The 22,192-nt window shown below is 46.3% G+C and overlaps 1 protein-coding gene across 1 annotated transcript in view; it reads right to left on the bottom strand.

The window, feature by feature from the left end:
- LOC135821761 (uncharacterized) overlaps window positions 1-16,329 on the bottom strand; it is a 45,386-nt gene extending 29,057 nt beyond the window's left edge. Inside the window, exons 1-12 of the mRNA XM_065334758.1 lie at window positions 16,221-16,329; window positions 14,836-15,228; window positions 12,692-13,018; window positions 11,110-11,193; window positions 8,456-8,542; window positions 7,757-7,837; window positions 7,078-7,164; window positions 5,269-6,030; window positions 3,678-3,992; window positions 2,462-2,548; window positions 1,924-1,940; window positions 662-1,247 (exon numbers count right to left, since the gene is read on the bottom strand). Of these exons, the coding sequence (XP_065190830.1) occupies window positions 662-1,247; window positions 1,924-1,940; window positions 2,462-2,548; window positions 3,678-3,992; window positions 5,269-6,030; window positions 7,078-7,164; window positions 7,757-7,837; window positions 8,456-8,542; window positions 11,110-11,193; window positions 12,692-13,018; window positions 14,836-15,228; window positions 16,221-16,329 (2,935 nt within the window). The remainder of the gene's footprint in view (window positions 1-661; window positions 1,248-1,923; window positions 1,941-2,461; window positions 2,549-3,677; window positions 3,993-5,268; window positions 6,031-7,077; window positions 7,165-7,756; window positions 7,838-8,455; window positions 8,543-11,109; window positions 11,194-12,691; window positions 13,019-14,835; window positions 15,229-16,220) is intronic.
- Window positions 16,330-22,192: the final 5,863 nt, after the last annotated feature.

Below are 22,192 nucleotides of genomic sequence, written 5' to 3'. Positions count from 1 at the left end.
GATCGACATTTGTGTACACTTTATTCATGTAATGTAAAACTGTGGAGACAATGTGCAATAAAACGATGAAAATGTGAAGAAATTGTGGAGAGAAAAAAAGGAAAGGGATTCAAACAAGTTTTCGTACAACACTCATCAGGAATCTTCGTTGTACTAAAGGACACTGAAAACAAAATTGAATTTTTATAGAAAATCTAAGTTAGAGAAATAACACTAAGAAGAACAGCAGTGAAATTTACAAAAGTGAATTTTAGCAATGGAAGCGAGAGCAATAACGAATGTGTGTACCAACACTAAACTTGCAGCTGAAATATGAACAAAGAAGAGAAAGAAAGAAGGAAGGACAAAATGATAACAAATAATAGCAGTACATTACACCTAGAACATTAACGGCCAAGCTTGACCGCACCAAACATGACACATTACTTGAACAATTTCTACCCAATTATACTATCTTTCTGTACACACAAATAAGACTTATACAGACGCTGACAGGTGGCTTCCAAAACTTTTAACTGTAGTCCATAACCATGACGACCACGGTACAATACAGTGAAAGAAGAGTCGGAATACGAATTGTAACAATCAGGACTAGCCAACAGATGATTGTACACTGAAGACTTGCTACCACGAAACCTACGCACAACACTAACATTCTCACCGGCACTCTCACCATCACTACAATAGTTGCTCTCCGACTCTCTGTTCCCTTCACCGTCCGTCCCATCATCCGCTTCCTCTGCGCTCTCTCTGTTATCCCGCCTGACTTGGTCCATTGAACGGGACTCGGCCGTCACCCTGCTGTCACGTCCCTCCTTACGCCCTTGTCCATTGAGTGCGTAGCTTTTGTTGTAGTTGGCTGTTGATCGTCTTGGTCTTTCAATAGTGGGCTTGGAGGGTGGATTAGTTGTGGTTGCTGTAGATTGCATTGTTGGTGATGGTGTGGGAGCTGCTGATACGCAAGGTGGGATTTTTGGGGCTGGCAATTGTAGTGGTAACGCCACTGCCGGTGTTGCTCGCGGTCTGTCACTGGCAAGCTCCACCGCAGCAAGAGCCGACGGCGGAGGATCAGGAGGAGGCAGTGGGACCGGGACGGCAAGCGGCACCTCCCCAGCCAAAGCCGCCGGGTGCACCGACGAAGGAACCACCGACGGCAGTAGCAAAGGCGGCGACACAAGCCGGCCCGATGAGCCACCACGACCACCCTCCTCCACCACAGCCACCAGCGACGGCGGAGCAAGCACAGTCTGTGAGCCAGGATCCGCAAGTTGTGTAGGTAACAGTTGTTTTCTAGGTCGCCCTCGCTTCGGTCTTTGTTGTTGTTGTAAATTTCACTGGTGTTGTTCTTAGTGTTATTTCTCTAACTTAGATTTTCTATTATAAGTTCAATTTAGTTTTCAGTGTCCTTTAGTACAACGAAGATTCCTGATGAGTGTTGTACGAAAACTTGTTTGAATCCCTTTCCATTTTTTTTCTCTACACAATTTCTTCACAGTCATGTTCATCGTTTTATTGCACATTGTCTCCACAGTTTTACATTGCATGAATAAAGTGTACACAAATGTCGATCCAGCTTGTATTACTGATTGCGGTTATCAAATTATTTATTTTACTAGTATAAGAGGAAAACATGTACAGTTTGCGTGCGACTCGGCTAGAGGCCGAGTTTTCCACATCTATTGGAATACCCCACCCCTCAAGGGTCAAGGCTCCCATTCAGCTCAAAGAGGCAAGAGACTGGACAATTGACCAGGCAATTGTAACTCATTGCGGACGAATGAGCGTTTCGACCGCACAAAAATAGCAGGTTTGGTGATGCACATGTTCTTATTCCTAGCAAGAGCTTGATGAAACGGAATACTTGTTCTGTCGACTTTCACTCAAAATAGAAACTAGAACAAGGCCTGCATAATCAGGGCCAACCGGAACAACTCCAAAGCCTACACACAGTCAGGGGAGGCCATGTTCACACCAAAGGTATACTTTGAGAATTGCATACAATGTAAAGGAAACACTTGAAGTAAACAAATTCAAACAAGCATTTCGGAGAGAGCAACTTTAACATGCCAACCAAGAGTAATAACCATGCATTATTACAATAGTGACAAACATGCGAGAGAAATGTGAATGTGAAATGTACATGTAAAAAGAAGCAGAAGTGTTCAGATCGGTAAGGAAATTCACTTCTACCAAAAGTCCATAACCCCAAGGGTGTGCAACTGGTTGTCTGGCTGCTGTAGGCCCACTGCGCGGCGAAATTCCAACATAACGTCATGCCACTGAGGCACAGAGGACAAAACTCTGCATTCCGCGGTGCTTGGATTTTTTGTTTGGCACCAGGGAGTAGTACAAGCGCAACGAACGTGTACGTCATTTTTGACGTAATGTTGGAATTCCGCCGCGCGGACCCCATGTACAGAGTTGCAACCTCTTGGGGGTATGGACGCCTGCTTCTACTTACCCTTCTTGCAATTGTCTCCGGTGAATCCCTTCGGGCAGATGCATTTGCCTTTGTCATCACACTGACCCTGGTTCAAACACTTGCACACTGCAGCAGCCACCGCATACACGCAACATGGCGTGAAACAGAGAAAATACACGGTTTGGTTACGCAGTGAGCAGTGGAGATAGAGAAATTAGACTACACAAATTTACCAGGCAACTTCTGCTTGCAAGCAAACTGGGGCGTGAACACTGTTGAAGCACTGAAGCCAGCACTCGAAAATAGTACTAGGACAAAACACATATAACCGTTAGTAGATCTACTCGTAACAGCCATTCATAAACAAATATGATACAATTCGCCTGTGGGGATTGCCCATTTAAAAATTTAAATAATAAGAATAATAATAATTTAAAACGAAGGTAAGTTATGGGTCGCAAATATCCACGCAAACACACATCCAGTCATAATAAGGCACTTGTCATAAGTATCCGAACGTTTTCGGTCCCTTCTCATCAAGGATTATACAGGGAATGGCTCAAGCTGGAAAGACTAAAACTTATATAGCGTAAAGATAATTAGATAACAACACTCGTGCCAAGGTGGAAAACAATGTAACTTAATTTGCTCACTATGTTGTTGTAACTATTATTATTTTCCTTCGAGTTTTGTGTCGTGCTAAACTTGATAATTTTCCACCTTGTCACGAGTGTTGTTATCTAATTATCTTTACGCTATATAAGTTTTAGTCTTTCCAGCTTGAGCCATTCCCTGTATAATCCTTGATGAGAAGGGACCGAAAACGTTCGGATACTTATGACAAGTGCCTTACTATGACTGGATGTGTGTTTGCGTGGATACTTGCGACCCATAACTTACCTTCGTTTTAAAGTATTATCCGCCTCCGACCTCTTTAAAAAAAAAAATAATAATAATAATAATAGGTCACACTCGGATGTAAAGGCAAGGATTAAAATAGAGAGGACCCAAGGTTTGCAAGTTATGTGTTTTGTGCCAAACACTAACGACAAGTTTACATAAACCAGAGTGTGCAACTCAGGGTGGTTCCTGTGGGAGCGTAATTCGTGCAGTACGTCATTTCTGACCTCATGGTAAGCCACAGGTACGGTGAAAAGTTGCATAAACAGTCACAGTGGTGCAGGTTGCCGAGTTTGTTAGGCACATGCTATAATTTTATCGTATTGCTTTTAAAAGTTCAAGACATCTCACTTACTGACACAGAGGATTTGGGCTCGGTGATTGCTTGTGGTGTTCACAAACCTCTGTTTTCCCTCGCTAAACGTTACGGTTCTGAAAAGGAAGTTGCCGTTCACCACGATTGGTTTGACGTGGTAAGGTGCTTGCCGAATAGCCAATCTCTCTAGGAAGCTCTCTCTTAATACATGGCCATGTGCTTGCAGCCAGGCCCCGGTTATGAGGTGAAGTCCGTACTGCTCACATGCCTCCTCTGCGAATTGCTCAGTGACGTTGGGCCTCAGCGCTGGCGTTGCTGTGGTGTATACTGAGGAGTTGGCGTGAAGCCACTTGGCTGCAAAACAAGGGCACATACAGTAGGCATTAGGTAATACAGTCGTCCCTCTCTAATCCGGCACTTGTTTATCCAGCACCCTTGCAAAGCAGCACACTTTCTGGCAAAACGGAATTTTTCAGTTCTTTTTCTACCCTTTAATCCGGCACTTGAATTCCGCCTCCAGCAGCGATTTCTGCAACAGATCACTCAAACTGAACATAATTTGATTTTCTAATCCAGCAGTTGTACATCGCATACTGTCAGGAACCATTGTAACATACACAACACATGTAACATACATTTGGGAATAAATATCCTATGCTAGTACATAAGATATTCCCAAGTGTATGTTATAGACATGCATTCCATGATTCCACAAAGTACTTGGTTTGACACAGAACATCCCTATGTTTTGATATACGACACAAACATGTATGGTAACATGTGGGCCGGGTTGGAGGGCAGGATTTGATAATCCACTCGCGGCACCCTTGTTTATCCAGCAGAAAAAATTCCATTGCAAAAGGTGCCGGATTAGAGAGGAACAACTGTATGTATAACAAACGCAATGACAACAGTGAGCATTCCCAGATGGCTTGGAGTACTCAACACCACCAGGATGGAGCGATCCAACAAAGGACTGCCTTAGCTCCACTTTGTGCATGAAACGAAGCATTACAACAATTATTTAACCGATTCTCTCTGGTCTCTTCTGCCTTTTTGACAAAAGTTACGAAATAAATCTAAATAACGGGTGACCACAATCTAGTCATGCTCAATAAAACCCGGTCTAACGGAAAGGTCAATGCTACCATTTCACCCCTATTCTGAGACAGGTTCAGGTGTCGGCCTATATTTGCAGCCATGGGGCTGGGTGGACTTCATTGAGCAGCACCGTGCCATAGTTGGGAATCACCCAGCGGTTATACCAAGAGTACATAACTCCCCAGAGTGTGCAACTTCCACATACCCTGCTCTCCCGACTGACTTTCAAGTTGACGTCATTAATTATGGGGCTGGGGAGACTTCATTGAGCAGAACCATGCCATAGTTGCGGATTACTCGGTGGTCAAACGAAGGGAGTAGTATGATGCCGGGTTACATAAGCATATGACAGAAGTGTTTTGATTGCTTCCGTGTGTGTGGGTCTGAATCTGGCTATACCGATCAGTTTCCAATTGAACTCAGAAACCTCGGTTGTAATAACTCTTGTCGTGCCTACCCTATCCATTCGTCCCTGGCTACTCAACATTTTTCTCTCACTCGTTCATATGATCACAATGCAACAGCCTACCTTCGCAGATGACATCATGATGGCTTGCTCCATTACTATCAAGTAACTCTTCTCTTAACTCGTTCTTGCGCTGCTGGTACATGATAATTTGGTCATCCTCCTCGAGCGATGCCGATATTGAGATAGAGTTTCTGTCACCGCTCGCCATCATCTTGACATCAAGATGGCTTGCTCCACTACCATCATCATGTAACTCTTCTCTCAACTTGTTCTTAACTTGTCCTTGCCCTGACGATAGGGAGATAGGGTTGCTGTCACCGCTCGCCATCATCTTGACATCAAGATGGCTTGCTCCACTACCATCATCATGTAACTCTTCTCTCAACTTGTTCTTAACTTGTCCTTGCCCTGACGATAGGGAGATAGGGTTGCTGTCACCGCTCGCCATCATCTCGAAATCAAGATGGCTTGCTCCACTACTATCATGTAACTCTTCTCTTAAGTTGTTCTTGCCCTCCTTGTAAATGACATGCTTGCCATACCTCAAGAAAGATGTCCATATTGTGATAGGGTTTTTGAAATTGCTTGCCATCATCTTGTTGAGTAATGCTTCCATGCAGTCCCGCACGCCCAGAGACAGGGTTGTGAAGGCATTATAGTCTACCACGTCGTATCCTCTTCTCTTGCACATCTGTCGGGCATGCGTCAAGTTCGTCTTCTTCTGGCAGCTGTCACCGTCGAGGTGTGGATGACACGGCAAGCCGGCGAGAGCCATCCAGGTGTACATTGCCTTATCTGTACCCAGGCACTTTGTCTTGAAACCTTAACATAACACAGTGCACATGCAAGACACGGTCAGGTGAAGTAGAACACAACTGGACCACAGCTTAACAAGACGTATACTTGCTCAGTAGGGATACCGCAGTCCATTTAAGAATTTGTTTACTAAAATGATCCCAAATATCATCGGATCATCTCAGCTATACAGTAAAACCTGGTGTAAGCGACCTCTGGGTTTAGGGACCACCTGCTCTTAACACGGACCATTTTTCCATGCAACGACAGTTCTACACAGACACTGTGGGACCTGGTTCTAAAGACCACCTGGCTTTAACGACCGCTTTTGCTTGCACCTTGGAGTGGTCGCTGAAACCAAGTTTTACGGTAGTTCTGGTGATGGCAGTCAATTTTTTAATCAGACTTTTCCGCCCTCAACTTTCCTCAAACTTCCGAACAAAACACCTACGTCAGGCGCTATTTGCTTTGTTCCTTGCCCTAAACTGTTACAGTATATATCGGTTATAGTGCGGTCGTGTACAAGAATATGCTGCCGAGAAGAATGAACTCTAATATCTTCATAATCGAACTCGCATTGGTTCGTAATGCTGCAAGTGCACCTGACGTGGCCAGGTATCTTGTTGCAGAGCCACATGGACAGACCTATGGGACTATGAACAGCCGCACGTACAAACGCACTACGAATGCATGTCCAATGATCTTCCCCGCCTGCAGGTCCATGGAGCTAGCTGTCCTGTTGTATGGTGCCCGTGGGCCTGGTAAACTCGGACACTGGCGTGTACATAGTGCGGACGGAGAATGCCACAAATGTAAAGACCCACCAAGCGCAGCTCACAGCCAACAGCAGCCGCGCTTTCGACTACAGTAAATCGCCCAATATCCGCGTCACTAAATTTTCGCGATTTCTTAGAACCAACAAGTTTGCGATGGCAAAAGGTCGCGAAGCACAGTGGACACCTACATACACCCACTGTTGAAGCTTGATTTCACGATGGTTAATATTTGCGTCATTTTACAGTATTCCAGAAACATGAACAAAACACGGGTTTACTTCATACGCCATATACTTACTGTTCTGACACTGATCTCCATGGAAACGTTTCCGGCAGATGCAGGTGCCATCTTCGGTGCACTGGCCGTCATTCAAGCATTTGCATGCTGCAGCAGTGATTGGAATATTCACGCATTTCCAAAGCACACGAAAAGGAATAGAATAACGGACTGTCGAGAAATTGTTCACATGTCCTTGCCCATCATCATGGACGCCTCAAACCAGCTCTTTTGACCACTTACGAGGGTGTCCAACTCCCCATACCAATATTTTTGCCGAAGGGGTAGGGGCGCAGCATTGACTTCCGTGCACGCTGCTTTGCACACTTCACGCTTTACACTTCAAGTGCAGAGATGTATTAATTTGTAGCTTCTTCTTTTCTTATATTTTAGATCATTTTTTTTTTTACAAGGCAACACAATATTTTAGCTTCTTCGCCCCTTTTGGTGTATTCTAGTTGCAGTGTTCAGATTAGCCAGAATTCTTGTAGCCGACATATGCTCTCCCAATCAGTTTAAAATTATTACATTCCGGCTACAAACTGAGCATATGTTGCAGAGTAGGTCGGAGAAGCCCGCATGAGGACTCGGGAGTTGTTTTCTTGTCTTCAAAATACAACATTCAAGCATGCGTGAGAGCATAGGTCATACATTCTCTGACATGCCTACATACATTACAGCAGCTTTCTTCAGCCCTTACCTTCTGTGCAGTTAGGTCCATCTAGTTTGGCCGTACATTCGCATACTTTGTTCTTTTTCACCCAGGGATGTGTACACACAACTGCATCACACATCGCAAGGAAGGGGAAGAAGAGGAAGAGAGCAAATCAGCCAGACACGAAGTCAGACAGACTAAAGTTGCATTTGGTTGGGCAATTCCAGAATGATATTGACCACCCGTGATTCTGGATTGTTAATGATAGCTAGCCTGCCGTCCTACCGGTAAGACCACGGGTCCTACCGGTAGAACCCAAGAAATCGCGCTGCAAAAGTGCTGTTGCTTGAGAATCTTGTTGAAACAATGGGTGAGATGAGGTTCTTGTAGTACAAAGTAATGGCACAAAAGGCAAGACTACATCCAGGGCATTGCATATGTGCAATTTTATCAATTTTCAAAATGGGCGCCCATGTTCCTGTCGAAGCGCTTGCAACTGCGTCCAAAGTGAATTTCGACCAAGGCATATTGATTGCCATGGCAGTGGAATGCAAAATTCCACACTCTGTTTCCATGGCTACCATGGACTGTTGACATAGAATTTCTTATTATGCCTCGTACGATCATGTCCAAAAAGCGTGGACTCCTTCATTAGCGAGTCAAAGTACTTGTCAGTGCATGATTAAAAAATCCCAAGGGAACTGAAAAAGAATACTTGAAGAAAACTAAATCTCTTCTACTTACCGAGTTGGCACTTGTCTCCGGTGAATCCTTTCGGGCAGCTGCATTCACCTTTGTTGTCACACTGACCCTGATTCAAGCACTTGCATGCTGCAACGCCCATCAATAAACGCATGCACGGAGTGGCATAGAAAAATGCACGGGGTGTTACTCTATGCTTAGTGGAAATCGAGACATTTATCATTTAGTCGGAACTAGGTCTCCGCTGACCTGGTGAGAAGGCAGAAATGCCTGTTCACTTGGTGAAGTAAAATAAAAATAAACAACAACAACAACAACGAATTCTTCATTTCACAGAGCAAGCTGTCCGTGGCCAATGCAGATGAGCAAACTCCAGCCATCAACACCACCCCTGACATCCTCAGTCCCCTTCAAGAAATCTCGACTTCCCAAGCTGAGGTCGAAAAACTCCTCCGCGGAGTTGATACCAACAAAAGCCCCGGGCTCGACTCTATTCCAAACCGCCTACTCAAAGAAGCGGCTAAGGAACTTGCACCGTCGTTATCGAACCTCTTTAATCTATCGTTCCAAACCGGAGAAATCCCACAGGAGTGGAAAGATGCCACCATTACTCCAGTACTCAAGCCTGGTGACCCAACCCAACCAACAAATTATAGACCCATCTCTCTCTTGAGCACTACATCAAAAATCCAAGAAAAAATTGCACGTCAACTCCTCTACAAGCACATCACACCCCACCTGCCCAACCAGCAGTCCGGATTCCGCGTGAAAGACGGCACTGAGCAGGAGATCGCCCGTCTCGTCCATACCCTGTCCACTGCGAGAGACGACGGGAAACACGTCAATGCCTGCTTTTTTGATCTAAGCAAGGCCTTCGATCGTGTGTGGCATGCCGGCCTTCCAGCAAAACTCTCCCACTATGGTGTCCTGGGCAACGCCCTGAAGTGGTTCCGACGGTACCTGTTGGGGCGTCGGCAGAGGGTCCAGGTGGATGGCGACCTATCGCCTTTCCTCGAGATCCCTGTGGGCGTCCCTCAGGGATTTATTCTTGGGCCGCTTCTATTCCTCGTCTACAACATAGACCTTCCACACGCAAGTGAGAATCCCGGCACCACCTGTAGCCAATTTGCAGATGACACCGCTCTGATTTCCAAAGCAAGAACTCTTCAAGACTGCACCCGAAACTACAGAGTGTCACAGCAGCTGGAGACTGGCTTCAAAGATGGCATCTGCTGGTTAACACAAAGAAAACAGTCATCCTCCCGTTCTACCACAACAACCGCCCCCCTGAACAGCTACCCCAGATCACCCTCAGGAATATTCCGCTTACCGTAGCACAAAAACACAAACAACTCGGAATAATCTTTAAGCATGACCTCCGTTGGACGGAGCATGTTGAATACATAGTCAAAAAATCACTCAAGTCTTTCAATATTCTTTTTATACTAAGGTCTACACTCACCAGTGATTCTTTATCTCACATCTATCAGACATACATACTACCTATATTCTCATATGCGAGCAATGCTCTCACACCGTTGTCACACACTTCCCTTGACAGGCTAGAACGACTCCAGCGGAAAGCCGCCAGAATATGTCTCCACCTTCCCCTTTACACACACTTAGAACACTCCCACCTTTTGCATCGCATCAAATGGCCAGCATTATTTTCACACTTTTAAGTTAAACATATACTCTTCGCGCATTCTCTGCGCCACAATTATGCCCCACCACATATACTCTCGCTGCATACTGCTAGCAACGTGCAACCTTCGTATAATTTACGTCGCTCTCGTACTTGGCATTGCCAACTCCGCGGACTGACCGCTGTCTCCATTCTCCCCTGTACAAAGCCCTTCATTACTTTAATTGCTTGCCCACCCAGCTTCGCGAAATCCCTTCTCGTTTTCCCTTCAAATCCGAGATATCCCTGCTGTTGCACAACTCTGTATGCTCGTGTAGCGACCACCCCTGCCCGTACACTTAAGTACGCAACTCTGTATGCTCGTGTGGCGACCACCCCTGCCCGTACACTTAAGTAGTCATTAACCCCTAGGCCTTGCCCACCCAATTCTTCCTCACTCTTTCTCCTTTCTTACACTATTATCTCTTATTGGCCACTGGCTATCGTGAGAATAAAGATTTGAAACAACAACAACATTTGACTGGGATGGGCATGATCGATAGGGCGAATCCCGAGCAAGTGCGTTCCGAGCAAGTGCGTGATCAATTGGCCTAATCTGGCCGAATCCGGAGTAGGTGTACTTGGAGTGGAATCCGACCACACCGGCCCCCAACCCGGGAGTCGCTGGAGTGGAAATGGACGTTGAAGTTTTTTGGAAGCCTTCACAGAATCTTTGTACGACATGCGTGCATTTTGCGTAATACACCCTTGCTTTGTTAGATTTGGCCAGCGTTGTTCGAATGTCACTGCCTGCTCGCACTCAATCCAGTTTCGCCAATCGATGACACCCTTGAGCACGAGTTAATTAACCATTTAGCCGTGGCAATGTCAGCCATCTCCAGCAAATGCTTCATCCGAGGTACAAGGCTTTCCATGACTTTCACATTAACTAAGTGGTCTAGGTAAATTGGGCCGGTCTCTCCGCTTGCATAGATCATGATACTGGATGATCTCCAGCAGTCTTGCGGCGTGTTCTCAGACAAACCAAAAAAAGAATGGCTCGGTGTCTTACCCTTTTCACAATATTGACCATAGGTTGAGGTGCGGTTACACACACAACTCAGGTTTGGTCCAAGAACACCGGTCTCACATGTCTCTGTGCAGAACAGGACAACAAAAAGTCAATTGCATTACACTCTAAAGGTCGATTCACAGTACAACTTTCTGCGACGTGACACACGATTTGCGACAGTTGCGACAAGAATCTGCCTGTCGCGAGCTGTCGCAAGCTGTTGCAAGGCACCTGTCGCAGAAGTTGAAGAATGTTGTACGACATACACAAAATGGAGTACTGTTTCGACCCTGGGTGCACGTGCAGTGCACGTGCATAGTACTACTAGCGCATAAGGATGTCGCAAACATGAAAACGATAGATGATATGCCATATAACGTGCAACTAGACTTGGGAGGACATTGCAGAGTAAGTAGTTGCATACAAAGTTCAAAGTTGTACAGTTACCTGTGACTTGTCCTCATGCAGAGCTCAGGGCCTACCATGTACACATTGTAGTATAATTTGTATGCAACTTGTGTGCAATGCCCCCTCAAGTCTAGTAGCACGTTATTTGGGATATCATCTATTGTGAACTGTGTGTCGCTGTCGCAGCTCGTCGCAGGTGTTGTAAAGTTGCATGTCGCGTCGCAAGAATTTGTATTGTGAATCGGCCTTTACAGTCCCTAACACTTGACATTTTTGATAATCCAAAATGATAGTCCAAGAAACCTTATCATGCAGCAAAAAATTATAGGAACTGATGCCTGAGAGCAGGGATTTTTTCAGTATTTACCCTCATAGGATCTGCCAATGAGCTAAAGCATAGTGCATTTGACAGTTGCCATTAAAATACAGCAGGGTGCCAATTGTCAGCCACCCTTCGGGGCACTGGCCATTTCCACGGTGATCAGAGGAGAAGAATGGTCGGTTATGGGACCACTCATACATCTATCACATGCATATTCCAGCAAATTTTCACCATTTTTAATTCTCTTCGGTAGTACAACAGGACCTAGGTGCACTCCAGCTTCTCATCGTTGTACATTTTGACTGAACAACCTGCTGTAAAACATCTTGGGCATGGCTTGAGTGCTGCTCCGAGTGGCAAAAATCAGCAAAACTTCAAAAAAAGCTGCCAATTTTGTATGTTGTCCAGCCCGACCAGGAGATCCGGATAACCGATTGTCCGGAGAGTTAACGTCCGCACAATCGGTGTTTGACTGTAAAATAATATCCCATCATACCCCTCTTGCGAACGCCTGGATATGGCCTGCGCTCCCAGGGTTGCGGACAATCGCCACGCTACACTGCATAGACTTTCTTCCAACAAATAAAGTTGCTTGTGCCAAACAAGCAAGTCGCAATCGAAACTAAAGAAATGCTTGGATACGACATGTTTGCACATTGCAAGGTCACATCGTACATAGTGGCACATTATTAGCACAAGCCCTGTTCACACAGTTAACAGTGGCACGGGAGACATGTTACACAAATGCACAAATGCACAACAGTATACTCATCGTGCTGATGTCACACACAAGGGCAGAGCACTACTTGCGCATGGTCAGCCGTTTAAGTTAAGAAGCCTTGTCTCACTTACTGACACAGAGAATCTGGGCTTGAGTTTTGCTTGTGGCGTTCTGAAACGTCTGCTTTCGCGCGCTAAACATTACGGTTCTGTAAAGGGAATGGCCATTGACTCGGATTGACGCGACGTGGTAAGGTGCTTGCTGGTGTTTATGCAATAAGGCCAACTTCTCTAGCCAGCGCTCTGTTAACACATGGCCATGTTCTTCTAGCCACTCCTTGGTAATGAGATGATGTCCGTACTCCTGACATGCGTCCTCTGCGAACTGCTCAGTCACGCTGGGTCTGTGTGCTGGAGTTGCTGCGGCGTGTACAGAACCGTTGGCCTGGAGCCATTTGGCTGCAAAGCAAGGGAAGATACAGTTGTGGGTAGAAACACATCATGAAACAAATCTACGAATAAGGGGAGCTTGAAATCAAACGCCCCGCTCCATGACACCCGATCTCATGGATAAGGAAGTGCCCAGAGCTAGTGAGTAGTTCAATGTTCTAGTGTTGAAACGAGCGTATCTATAACGAACGAGCGATCAGTTTCACTAACGAGCAACCTATCGAGCGAGCTAACGAGTTTCATTGATGTGGCAAATATGATTTTTTGAATAATTTTTTTTCTATTTTAAGTTCGACTTTTTTCAGATGGTTCAAATTATCACCGCCGGCATTTGGGGTTGCTGCTGCTTCACTTCGGACTGTTGTTTGGTGTCGAGATGTCTTTTCAGCGCCGTTTTTGAGCAGCCTTTGAAAGAAAAGACCGTTTTGCAAAAATGGGAAGTAGCCCTGGTCTCCGCTGCATCGCGGGAGAAAACTTCTAAACGACTGAGCGTAACTTTCACTCGAATGGAGGTGACCGAAGCATATCCTGCGACAGGTCAGCAGATGCGGAACAAGACATCAGTAGAGTCCACCAAAGCTGCAACGACAACTGAAGCAACTCAAAGTGTCGTGCAGGCATACAGTCACTGCAAATGCGAGTGATTTTCACTTTGCGCGGGACTGGACTCTCGATCGACCAAGGAGTCGTAAAATATTTTACGACTCCCCGGTCGACATGTACTGCCATGTGTACGGAGTATGGTGTACGGTGTTCTTTAGTGCGAAGGAGCTGGCCGCACAAACGAGCCGAGTTTCTGGCGAGCGAGCTAACGAGTATCCGGTGAGATAGTTTCAACACTACAATGTTCACAGGCCTGGGGCTCGCCAGACTTCGTAGAGCAGCACCGTGTCACATTTGCAAATCATTCAGCGGTTCTACCAAGGGAGTAGTATAACACCGGGTTATGGCGCAAGCATACACATGAAATGTTTCTTCGCAGATGAAACTAATTGGTTACTCATGTGTGGATATGACCCTGGCTAGAGCGGTAGGTTTCTCATTGAAGAGGGAAACCTCGGTTGCATTCACTACTCTCGCCGTCTCTGTTTCATTCCTCCTGTCCCACTACTATCACTGGACACCCCCTTTAACCCACTAACCGCTATATATATATACATCATTGAAAATGATGCCCAGGCGCTGAGGACGTATCTATATGAGTGGTTGCTCCCAAGGTTCCTAACTATATATAGAGAATTAGAAAAGTTGCCTGACGATTGAAAAAAACTCAAGAAACTCGGAGTACCAGATATGGATTGATCGAAGAAGGATAGATTGACCATCACTGTGGATAAGAGTCATACTGTAGCTCAGTTGGTTAGAGCATTGCTCGCGAATAGCAAGGTCCCTGGTTCGAGTCCCGGTGGCGTGACTGATGATTTTTTCTTTCTTTCATATCTGGCTTGCAAGTGTTGAGTTTCGGAGAGAAAAGAGCAGTACGTGGCATGTGGCCTCTGGTTTCCTAATGCGCTTATAATGTCAACACTATTGGTGAAACACCCGGGAGCTGAATATACTGCTAAGCATTGTGATAACACCGTTGTTTAGAACACAGACAAACCTTTATTGCACATATAAGCATATGGGCTTCTACCCGGGCATGTTCACACAGCAAAAACTCTTTTCCGCAGCAAATTTTCACATATAAGCCCATGGGCTTATATGTGGGGAAGTATGGTATATACCGGTATAGATTATACATCTTTTTCATTGCCAAATAAGAAGTGCAGAGCCTGGGTGCCATGGCCTATAGCCTTAAATGGGTTAAAAGCGCAACAGCCTACCTTCACAGATGACATCATGATTGCCTCTTCCACCCCTGTCAAATAGTGCGTCGCTCGACTTGTCCTTGCCTTGCTTGTAAATAACATGCTGACCAAAGTACATGTACGATGTCCATATCTTGAGAGGGGTGCTGTAACTGCTGTTACGTCTAGCCATCATCTCGCTCACCAATGATTTTATGCAGTCACTAACACCCAGCTTCAAGCCAAGTCCAGTGAAGGAATTATAGTCTACGACGTTGTATCCTCTTCTCACGCACATCTCGCGGGCGTGCACGAAGTTCGTTTTCTTCTGGCAACTGCCATAGTCGAGATGTGGATAACACGGCAAGCTGGCAAGAGCCATCCAGGTGAATATTGCATTATTTGTGCCCGGGCACTTTGTCTTGAAAGCTGAATATAACACGGTACACATGCAAGAGACAGTCAGGCGAAGTAGAACACAACGAACACCGACTTTCTCAGATGGATACCAGAATCCAGTTCAAATAATAGAGAGGTTAAGATGCATGTTATTTCCGATAAAATATTGGTTGGGGATTGTCTGAAGCATATTCAAGCGAGGTACAGTCGGGCTTGATGACTGATCAAAGCCCTCGGACTGGTCCCTTGGGCTTCGATCAGCCATCAAGCCCTCCGTATCTTGCTTGATTATCTACTTGAGTAACGTTACTCTGATTAGGCGTAAATGCAAGCAGGCTATTGAAATTTTTTGTGGTAACCGTCTTTGCACCGGGTTTGGAGAGCTGAGCCATGGTTAATTCATAGATAGTGAGGGAAGGAGGGGCGGGGGGGGGGGGGGGTATACCAATAATCAAACTTCCGAGGCACTTTCTTTGGCACTTGAGACAATTTCTGTAACAATCAAAAGCTTTAGAGGTGATTTACACGACGGCAGGATTCATCCCGTGCCTGATGCTACCATGGAGATTTAGTCACATGTGCTCATATTTTGGCGCGAACGTATCCCGCCGGCTATCCCGGTACGGTCCCGGCGCCATGAGGGGGTGGGGGGGGGGAGGGGGGCGGTGGTTGGAAATGCATGTCGTGACATTCCGTGGTCTGTTTTGCAAGCTCTCGAGATCACGTGCTTCTCTTCCCGGCGGGATGCACTGCCGTCATGTAAATCGCCTCTTGGGAAGTCAGAGAGATCTCGAGCATGGTCTCCAGAAAGGCATGCTGTCTTCAAGCACTAGCTTCCTGTGTCCAAAAGGAGGGGGTGGTAAATCACAGGTATGAATCGGTTCGGAACCCAAATTTGGTTCCGAACCGATTCATAACTTATGAATAATTGTTGATGTATGCATGCCCATGTATGGTCACAATTCCCAGGGGCATGTGAATCAAAGAAACACGAGTATTCACTTCATTTAGCAGTTACTTACCATGTTGACACTGGTCTCCATGGAAACCTTTCCGGCAGTTGCAGGTGCCGTCTTCAGTACACTCACCATCATTCAAGCAATTGCACACTGCAGTAGAGATTGGGTGCATTCACGTATTTCCCAAAACACACAAATAGGGATAGAACTTGAATAACCTACTGGATTCTCAAGTCGTTGTCGCATGTATCTTGATCATCATGACATTGTATAGACCTCAACATCGCCACAAACGCTAACACTAACACCCATTCACCAATCCCAGGTATATCAAACTGATACTCATGCCTTGCACTTGAATAGAACACACGTTCAGTAATAAGCTGGAGAACCAGGCAAAAACGCTGGGAACTACTTTTTCTTGTCTTCAAATACAACAGTCCAGCACGCGGGTATGCATGGGTCATATGTTCTTTGACAAGCAGACTACAATGACAGCAGCTTTTTTTAGCCCTTACCTTCTGTGCAGATGGGTCCGCCTGGTCTCGGTTTACATTCACATGCTTTGTTCTTTTTCACCCAGGGATTTGTGCACACAACTGCATTACATATCACACACAGAGAAGACAGCGGATCAGCCATACACAAAAATGGACAGACAAAACGAGAGTGTTGTGGAATTATCCACCACCAGACCAGCGCAAGGATATAAGTTGGACTATAATTATTAATTTCAATTCCAAAATGCACAAGAAGTGTACAGAAGAAAAAAGCACGAACTTGACCAGGCCAGAAGGAAGAAGAACTGAACACAAGATATTGAAAACCCTTCTCCTCAACAAGCTGCATCACTTACAACGCAAAACAACTGGCTGCACCAACGCGTGCATCAGCGCGTGCACCAGCGCGTTCACCAGCGCTGCACCAACGTGTGCACCAGCGAAATCAATATCGAAAGTACGTATCACTCATTACATTACGTACAACATGCGCAAGAGGGTTACTCTACTTCACCTCTCCCCCTGGTGGTATGCCAAACAAAATACCACCACAAATACTAATAGCGCCACAAAGCAAAACTAACGAAAACGCTGAGGGGGTGCAAGCGAACCACGCTGACGAAGGCCATATGGGCGAAACTGATACGGAGCAGGATCATCGGCAGGGGCTCGAAGCGGCACATAATTAGGATCACGGGGATCAAACCGAGACCAAGCATCAGGGACAGCACCCACGTCAACAACAGCATCTGCAGCAGGCACATCAGCAACAGCATCTGCAGCAGACACATCAGCAAACACCTCAGCACCAACATCAGGCTTCAGCAGTTCAACATTCACCACTTTCTCACCACCACCAGCCTCATTGCGAATTACCACAGTAGAGGGGGACACAATGTGAATTACCACCCAGTCACGCTCATAGGGCGGCTCACATTTCTGGCGACGATGGGAACGATGTAGAAGAACGGCATCACCAACGGCGAACAGACAGTTATCAGCTTTAGACTCAACAAAGTCCTTGGAGGACAGCTCAGCTTCCACAAAATCACGGATCCGGGCAGCCTGGCGTTCAAGATCAGATGGAGTCAGGCCCAGCCCAGGAGTAGCCGAGAAGAGCACACCGGTGGGCTCCCAGCCAAGCATCGCACGCATAGGAGAAATCTTGAGGACAGAGTGCAGACGAATACGGTCGAAATACAATGACACGTCCAGCTCAGATCGCCAATCACCAGCCTCATCCAACACCTTCCGAATTAAGGTGAGGAGAGTGCGGTTAAATCGCTCAACAGATCCCTGTAATAGGGGATGACTCACGGCACCGTTGAGCACTGTCACACCCAACGTGTCAAACAGCGATGACATCATGGCGTTGATGAATTCCGTGCCATTATCACAGCGAACCACTCGGGGCGGGCCCCACCGCGTACACAGGCCGACAAATGCCTCGGCCACTGATGCCGCGTCATGTTGACGGAGCGGAACCACTTCCACCCACTTGGTGAAAGTATCCATGCAGACGAGAACACAATTGTACTCTCCACTCTGATCGACGCCCAGTTCCAGAGTATCAATTACTACAACACTCCATGGCCCATCAGCCACCACAGGGCGAGTGGCATCTGGCGAAACCCCCTTGGTTGGGCTGGCAGCAGCACACAGCGAACAGTGGCGCACAAACTGCTGACATTGGGCATGTTCGGGAAATAGCACTTCGAGCAGAGGAAGCGCCATGTACCCTCCCAAGACGCATGACCACAGTTCACATGAGCAGCACGAACGACATCGGACTCGAGTGAACTAGGAATAACAGGAATGACGACTGCATCATTGGGCGGCAACTTCACACTTCGACACAGCGTACCATCATGGACTACGAGCTGTGACTTGACCTTGACAAACGCAGGATCAGTAACTGGGTCACCATCGATGACTTGCTGGCGAGTCGCAACAATCCGAGGATCTGCATTCTGAGCAGCAGATACTCTGTCCAATGAGAATGGGCCAACGGTCACCACCGCAGCGGTGACGGACGGTGCAATCCGAGCAAGGAGCGTCTTGCCACATCGGATCCAGCTGCTGGGAACACGGGTCAATTGATCCGCCTTGTTCTGCTGACTGCTGATCCACTGGACCTTGACTGTCAAGCCCGTGACAGCGATGAGATCAGTGATAATCTGGAGACGGCGCTGTACAAGTACCTGATTCAGGCCGCTGACGCGAACACGAGACACCTTGCCAAGCACCGATTGCAACCAAGCAGCCACAGTCTTGGAATCGGTGAATAGCGTGAGCTCCTTCACTTGCCACTGCACGGCAAGTTGCAACCCCTTGATCACGGCGTCAAGCTCAACGATGTTAATGTGTCGCCGGTCGTCCTTCTGCCGCAGCCAGCAGCCATCCTCGACAATTATACCATCAGCCTGAATGACATCAGCCTGAATGACAGCACGATGTGCGATGTCCGAAGCATCACACCACAACGACCACTGTGCGTCTTAAGGAGGCTCCAACCTTCTGCGCTGCGCAGCCGGTCTGGCGCTCTGTTTTTTTGCAGGCAAAAGTCTTGTTTTTGCCGATAAGGCCACACTTTGTTTTTTCTATGTTTCTCGTCAGCAAATTTTAACAAAAGGTATGCGGGCGGGCGGAAAAAAACAAAAGCCAAGGAAAAAACAAGAACAATTTCTACTGAAAACTGTATACATTTTATATGTTACTATATATGCATATGCGTGATTCATACAAGACACTGCCATGTACATGTCACACACATGATTGCACTACACTATCACATCAGCCCTCGAATATCAGGCAAACTGCAACAATGAGAGTATAAAGTAATTATTTTGATGAATACGAGATGGCGAAAAGAACATATATTTATCTGCTATCGCATCAACAAACGCTTTCCCACTCGTCATTTTTGGTTTTGTTACTTCAACGTTCTTGTGTCCGCTTATCAAACTCTTGTCCCCACGCTGCTCATCTTTTCCTCGCAATGCGTCTGTTGCTTGGATTTTCTGCCCACGACATCATCCCACAGACGCCAGTTGCCACAGAACTCGTCCAACTTACGGTATTCCTTGGACCCGCACATGCTGCAGCAGCTAGATGCGTCAATCAAAATCGTAAACGTTTGCACCACACAGCAGCAAAGGAGCGCTCCCCGTCGGGACGTCCGTTCTCTGCGATGAAGGCTGCCATGACGAAGCTTTCAGTCGTTCACTGCCTGAGCCTCGCGGGTCCAAGGAATACCGTAAGTATGAACTTTTTTTTTCTTCCGAAAATTCTGTAAACCTACGCGGGCGATGACGAGAAACATAGGAAAAACAAAGTGTGGCCTAAGTGCGAAAAGTTGGGAAATTCCCATCTCAACTTACTAAAATTTGAACTGCGCGATCATGGCGACAGTCTTATCAGAGAATATTGTTTCATTATTCACCTGTAGTCTTCCCTGGGCCCCATCGAGGTTCCTGTTGTTTTTTCTTCCGTTGTGTCAGTGGGTATCAGGGCATGTTTTCAAAAGCATCGCTGGTGTGAGCAAGAAGTTGACTTCACAGTTCGATTTCTCGAGATCCTGAATAATTTTGCTTGACGAAAAAATGACCAAGGAGAACGGAGCCAAGCGTCTCGATAGCTGTGTAACACCAGGGACCAAAACCTACTGTAACTTGTAAGCGCGTCTTGGAGAGAGAGACTGAAGTGGGTGCACAGACTCTGGTAAGTGGATCCACTTCTAATTCTCAAGTGGCGAAATATATTACTACGCTGAAAACATTGCAGTCTTGAGTGAGTGGTAAATCGTTGGTGAGCTACTGCTCAGTGACTTGGGCTATTTACGAAAGCTGTGACCTGTCAGCTGCCAACGTCGCCAGCAGTAAGTCATCACCTGCGTCCACTTGAATAAAATGCAGCACTGAAAATTGAGTATGTTGTTTTGCAGTACTATTCTCTATTGTCAGAGTGTGCAGTATTTTGTAAATGTTGTGTTGTACAGCACCAGTGGTTTGAAAATATTCCTACACTACTCGCACCAGTTCTATTATGATGAATGCATGCACCTGTACCCATACGCAGGCACGCGTGTGAGCCTGCATGTTGTGTGTGTGTGTGTGTGTGCGCGCGCGCGTGCGCGCAGTGCATGCTGTGTGTGTGCGCGCGCGCACGCGTGCACAAGTGAATGGACAGCAGAATATGGTAACTAAGCTCAAGAGCATGCATTTTGCATGTGGGCGTATGCTATTGCGGGTGCGCGTATATGACGTACGTGTATTTGTGTGTGCAAGAGGTACTTGTTTGTGAGCATGTGCATGTAAGCGTACATGTATGTATCAATGTGTGCAATGCGCATGCACCCACATACACTTGTGGTTGTTCTATGTTATTGGGAATAGTGTTATGATTATACCTAATGGCTGCTACAATTACTAGCAGTCGTTCATTGCCAATATTGAGTTGAACCTGCATCTACATTGTACATGTACTACAAACATGAAACTGTCCCCCCCCCCCCCCAAAGAATATAATAATTGTTATCCTCCTCAAGCTCTTTGCCTGTTGCTTTATGAGAAATACTAGGAGTGAACTATTGCAAGAGTTGCGATGCAAAGCTTGTCTGAACTGCGCTCAGGGTCAGTAGGCCTCGGCCTGGATCATGAATAACGTTGTGCATGGATCATGCCGATATCCAGATCAAGGGCTAAAAAGCCCAGGAACCATGGCCTCACCTAGTCTCCATGTGTACTATAACAATCTGGGGGACCATTCAATGCTTTTGACACAAAAATTGGAGTAATACCACAAGGAATGCATAGAATGATCACCTTACCTGAAAAATAGCAATTCCAAGAATGGTGGAAAATCGGCCAATTTTCTGTCCTATTTTTGGAGGTCTAAAATGCACGGTAACCCCCTAAAATTATATATTTCTAGTTTCTATGGAGTAGGAGGATCCCAAATATAAAATAAAAAGGGCATGTCCATGAAGAAAATATGAAGCTGTGCACCCAATTGTACTTTGCGGATGGGCATTTCTGCGAAGTTCATTTTTGTACCAAAATTACTATTTTTCTGAGCAGTGAATGCTGATTGCCAGATTTTCTTGCTCAAATGCTTCACTGTGATGTGTGAAATGACTTGCAATCACAAAGAGAAGCCAGACAACTGGTAAATCTGAAATATGACCCCAAAACAAGCAAATTTAGGCCGAAATACACCCCTAGAAATACACCTCAAACATCCTTATCTCCGCGGAAACACCCCCTGAATTTTTTTGTGGAGTAACATGGGATGATATAGAGCACACTCATCCACAAAAAGGAAAGGGTTTATGAAGAAAAAAAATCACCCCCAAAGGGTTGGAGCCTCCTTAAGGAACTGACCACACACCTTGCGCAGGGTCATCGGTCTGCAGACGGTGAATGACTTCCGCACAACAAGCGATGACTTCATGACACACTGGATCGTCCCATCCAGGCTGAAGGCTAGACAGACGCTTCAGATAACTGCATGCTGGGCGCAGCCAGGAGCCGACGG

Source organism: Sycon ciliatum, chromosome 7 (assembly GCF_964019385.1).
Source record: "Sycon ciliatum chromosome 7, ocSycCili1.1, whole genome shotgun sequence".
Classification (NCBI taxonomy): Eukaryota; Metazoa; Porifera; class Calcarea; order Leucosolenida; family Sycettidae; genus Sycon; species Sycon ciliatum.
This window is presented reverse-complemented; position numbering and strand designations above follow the sequence as displayed.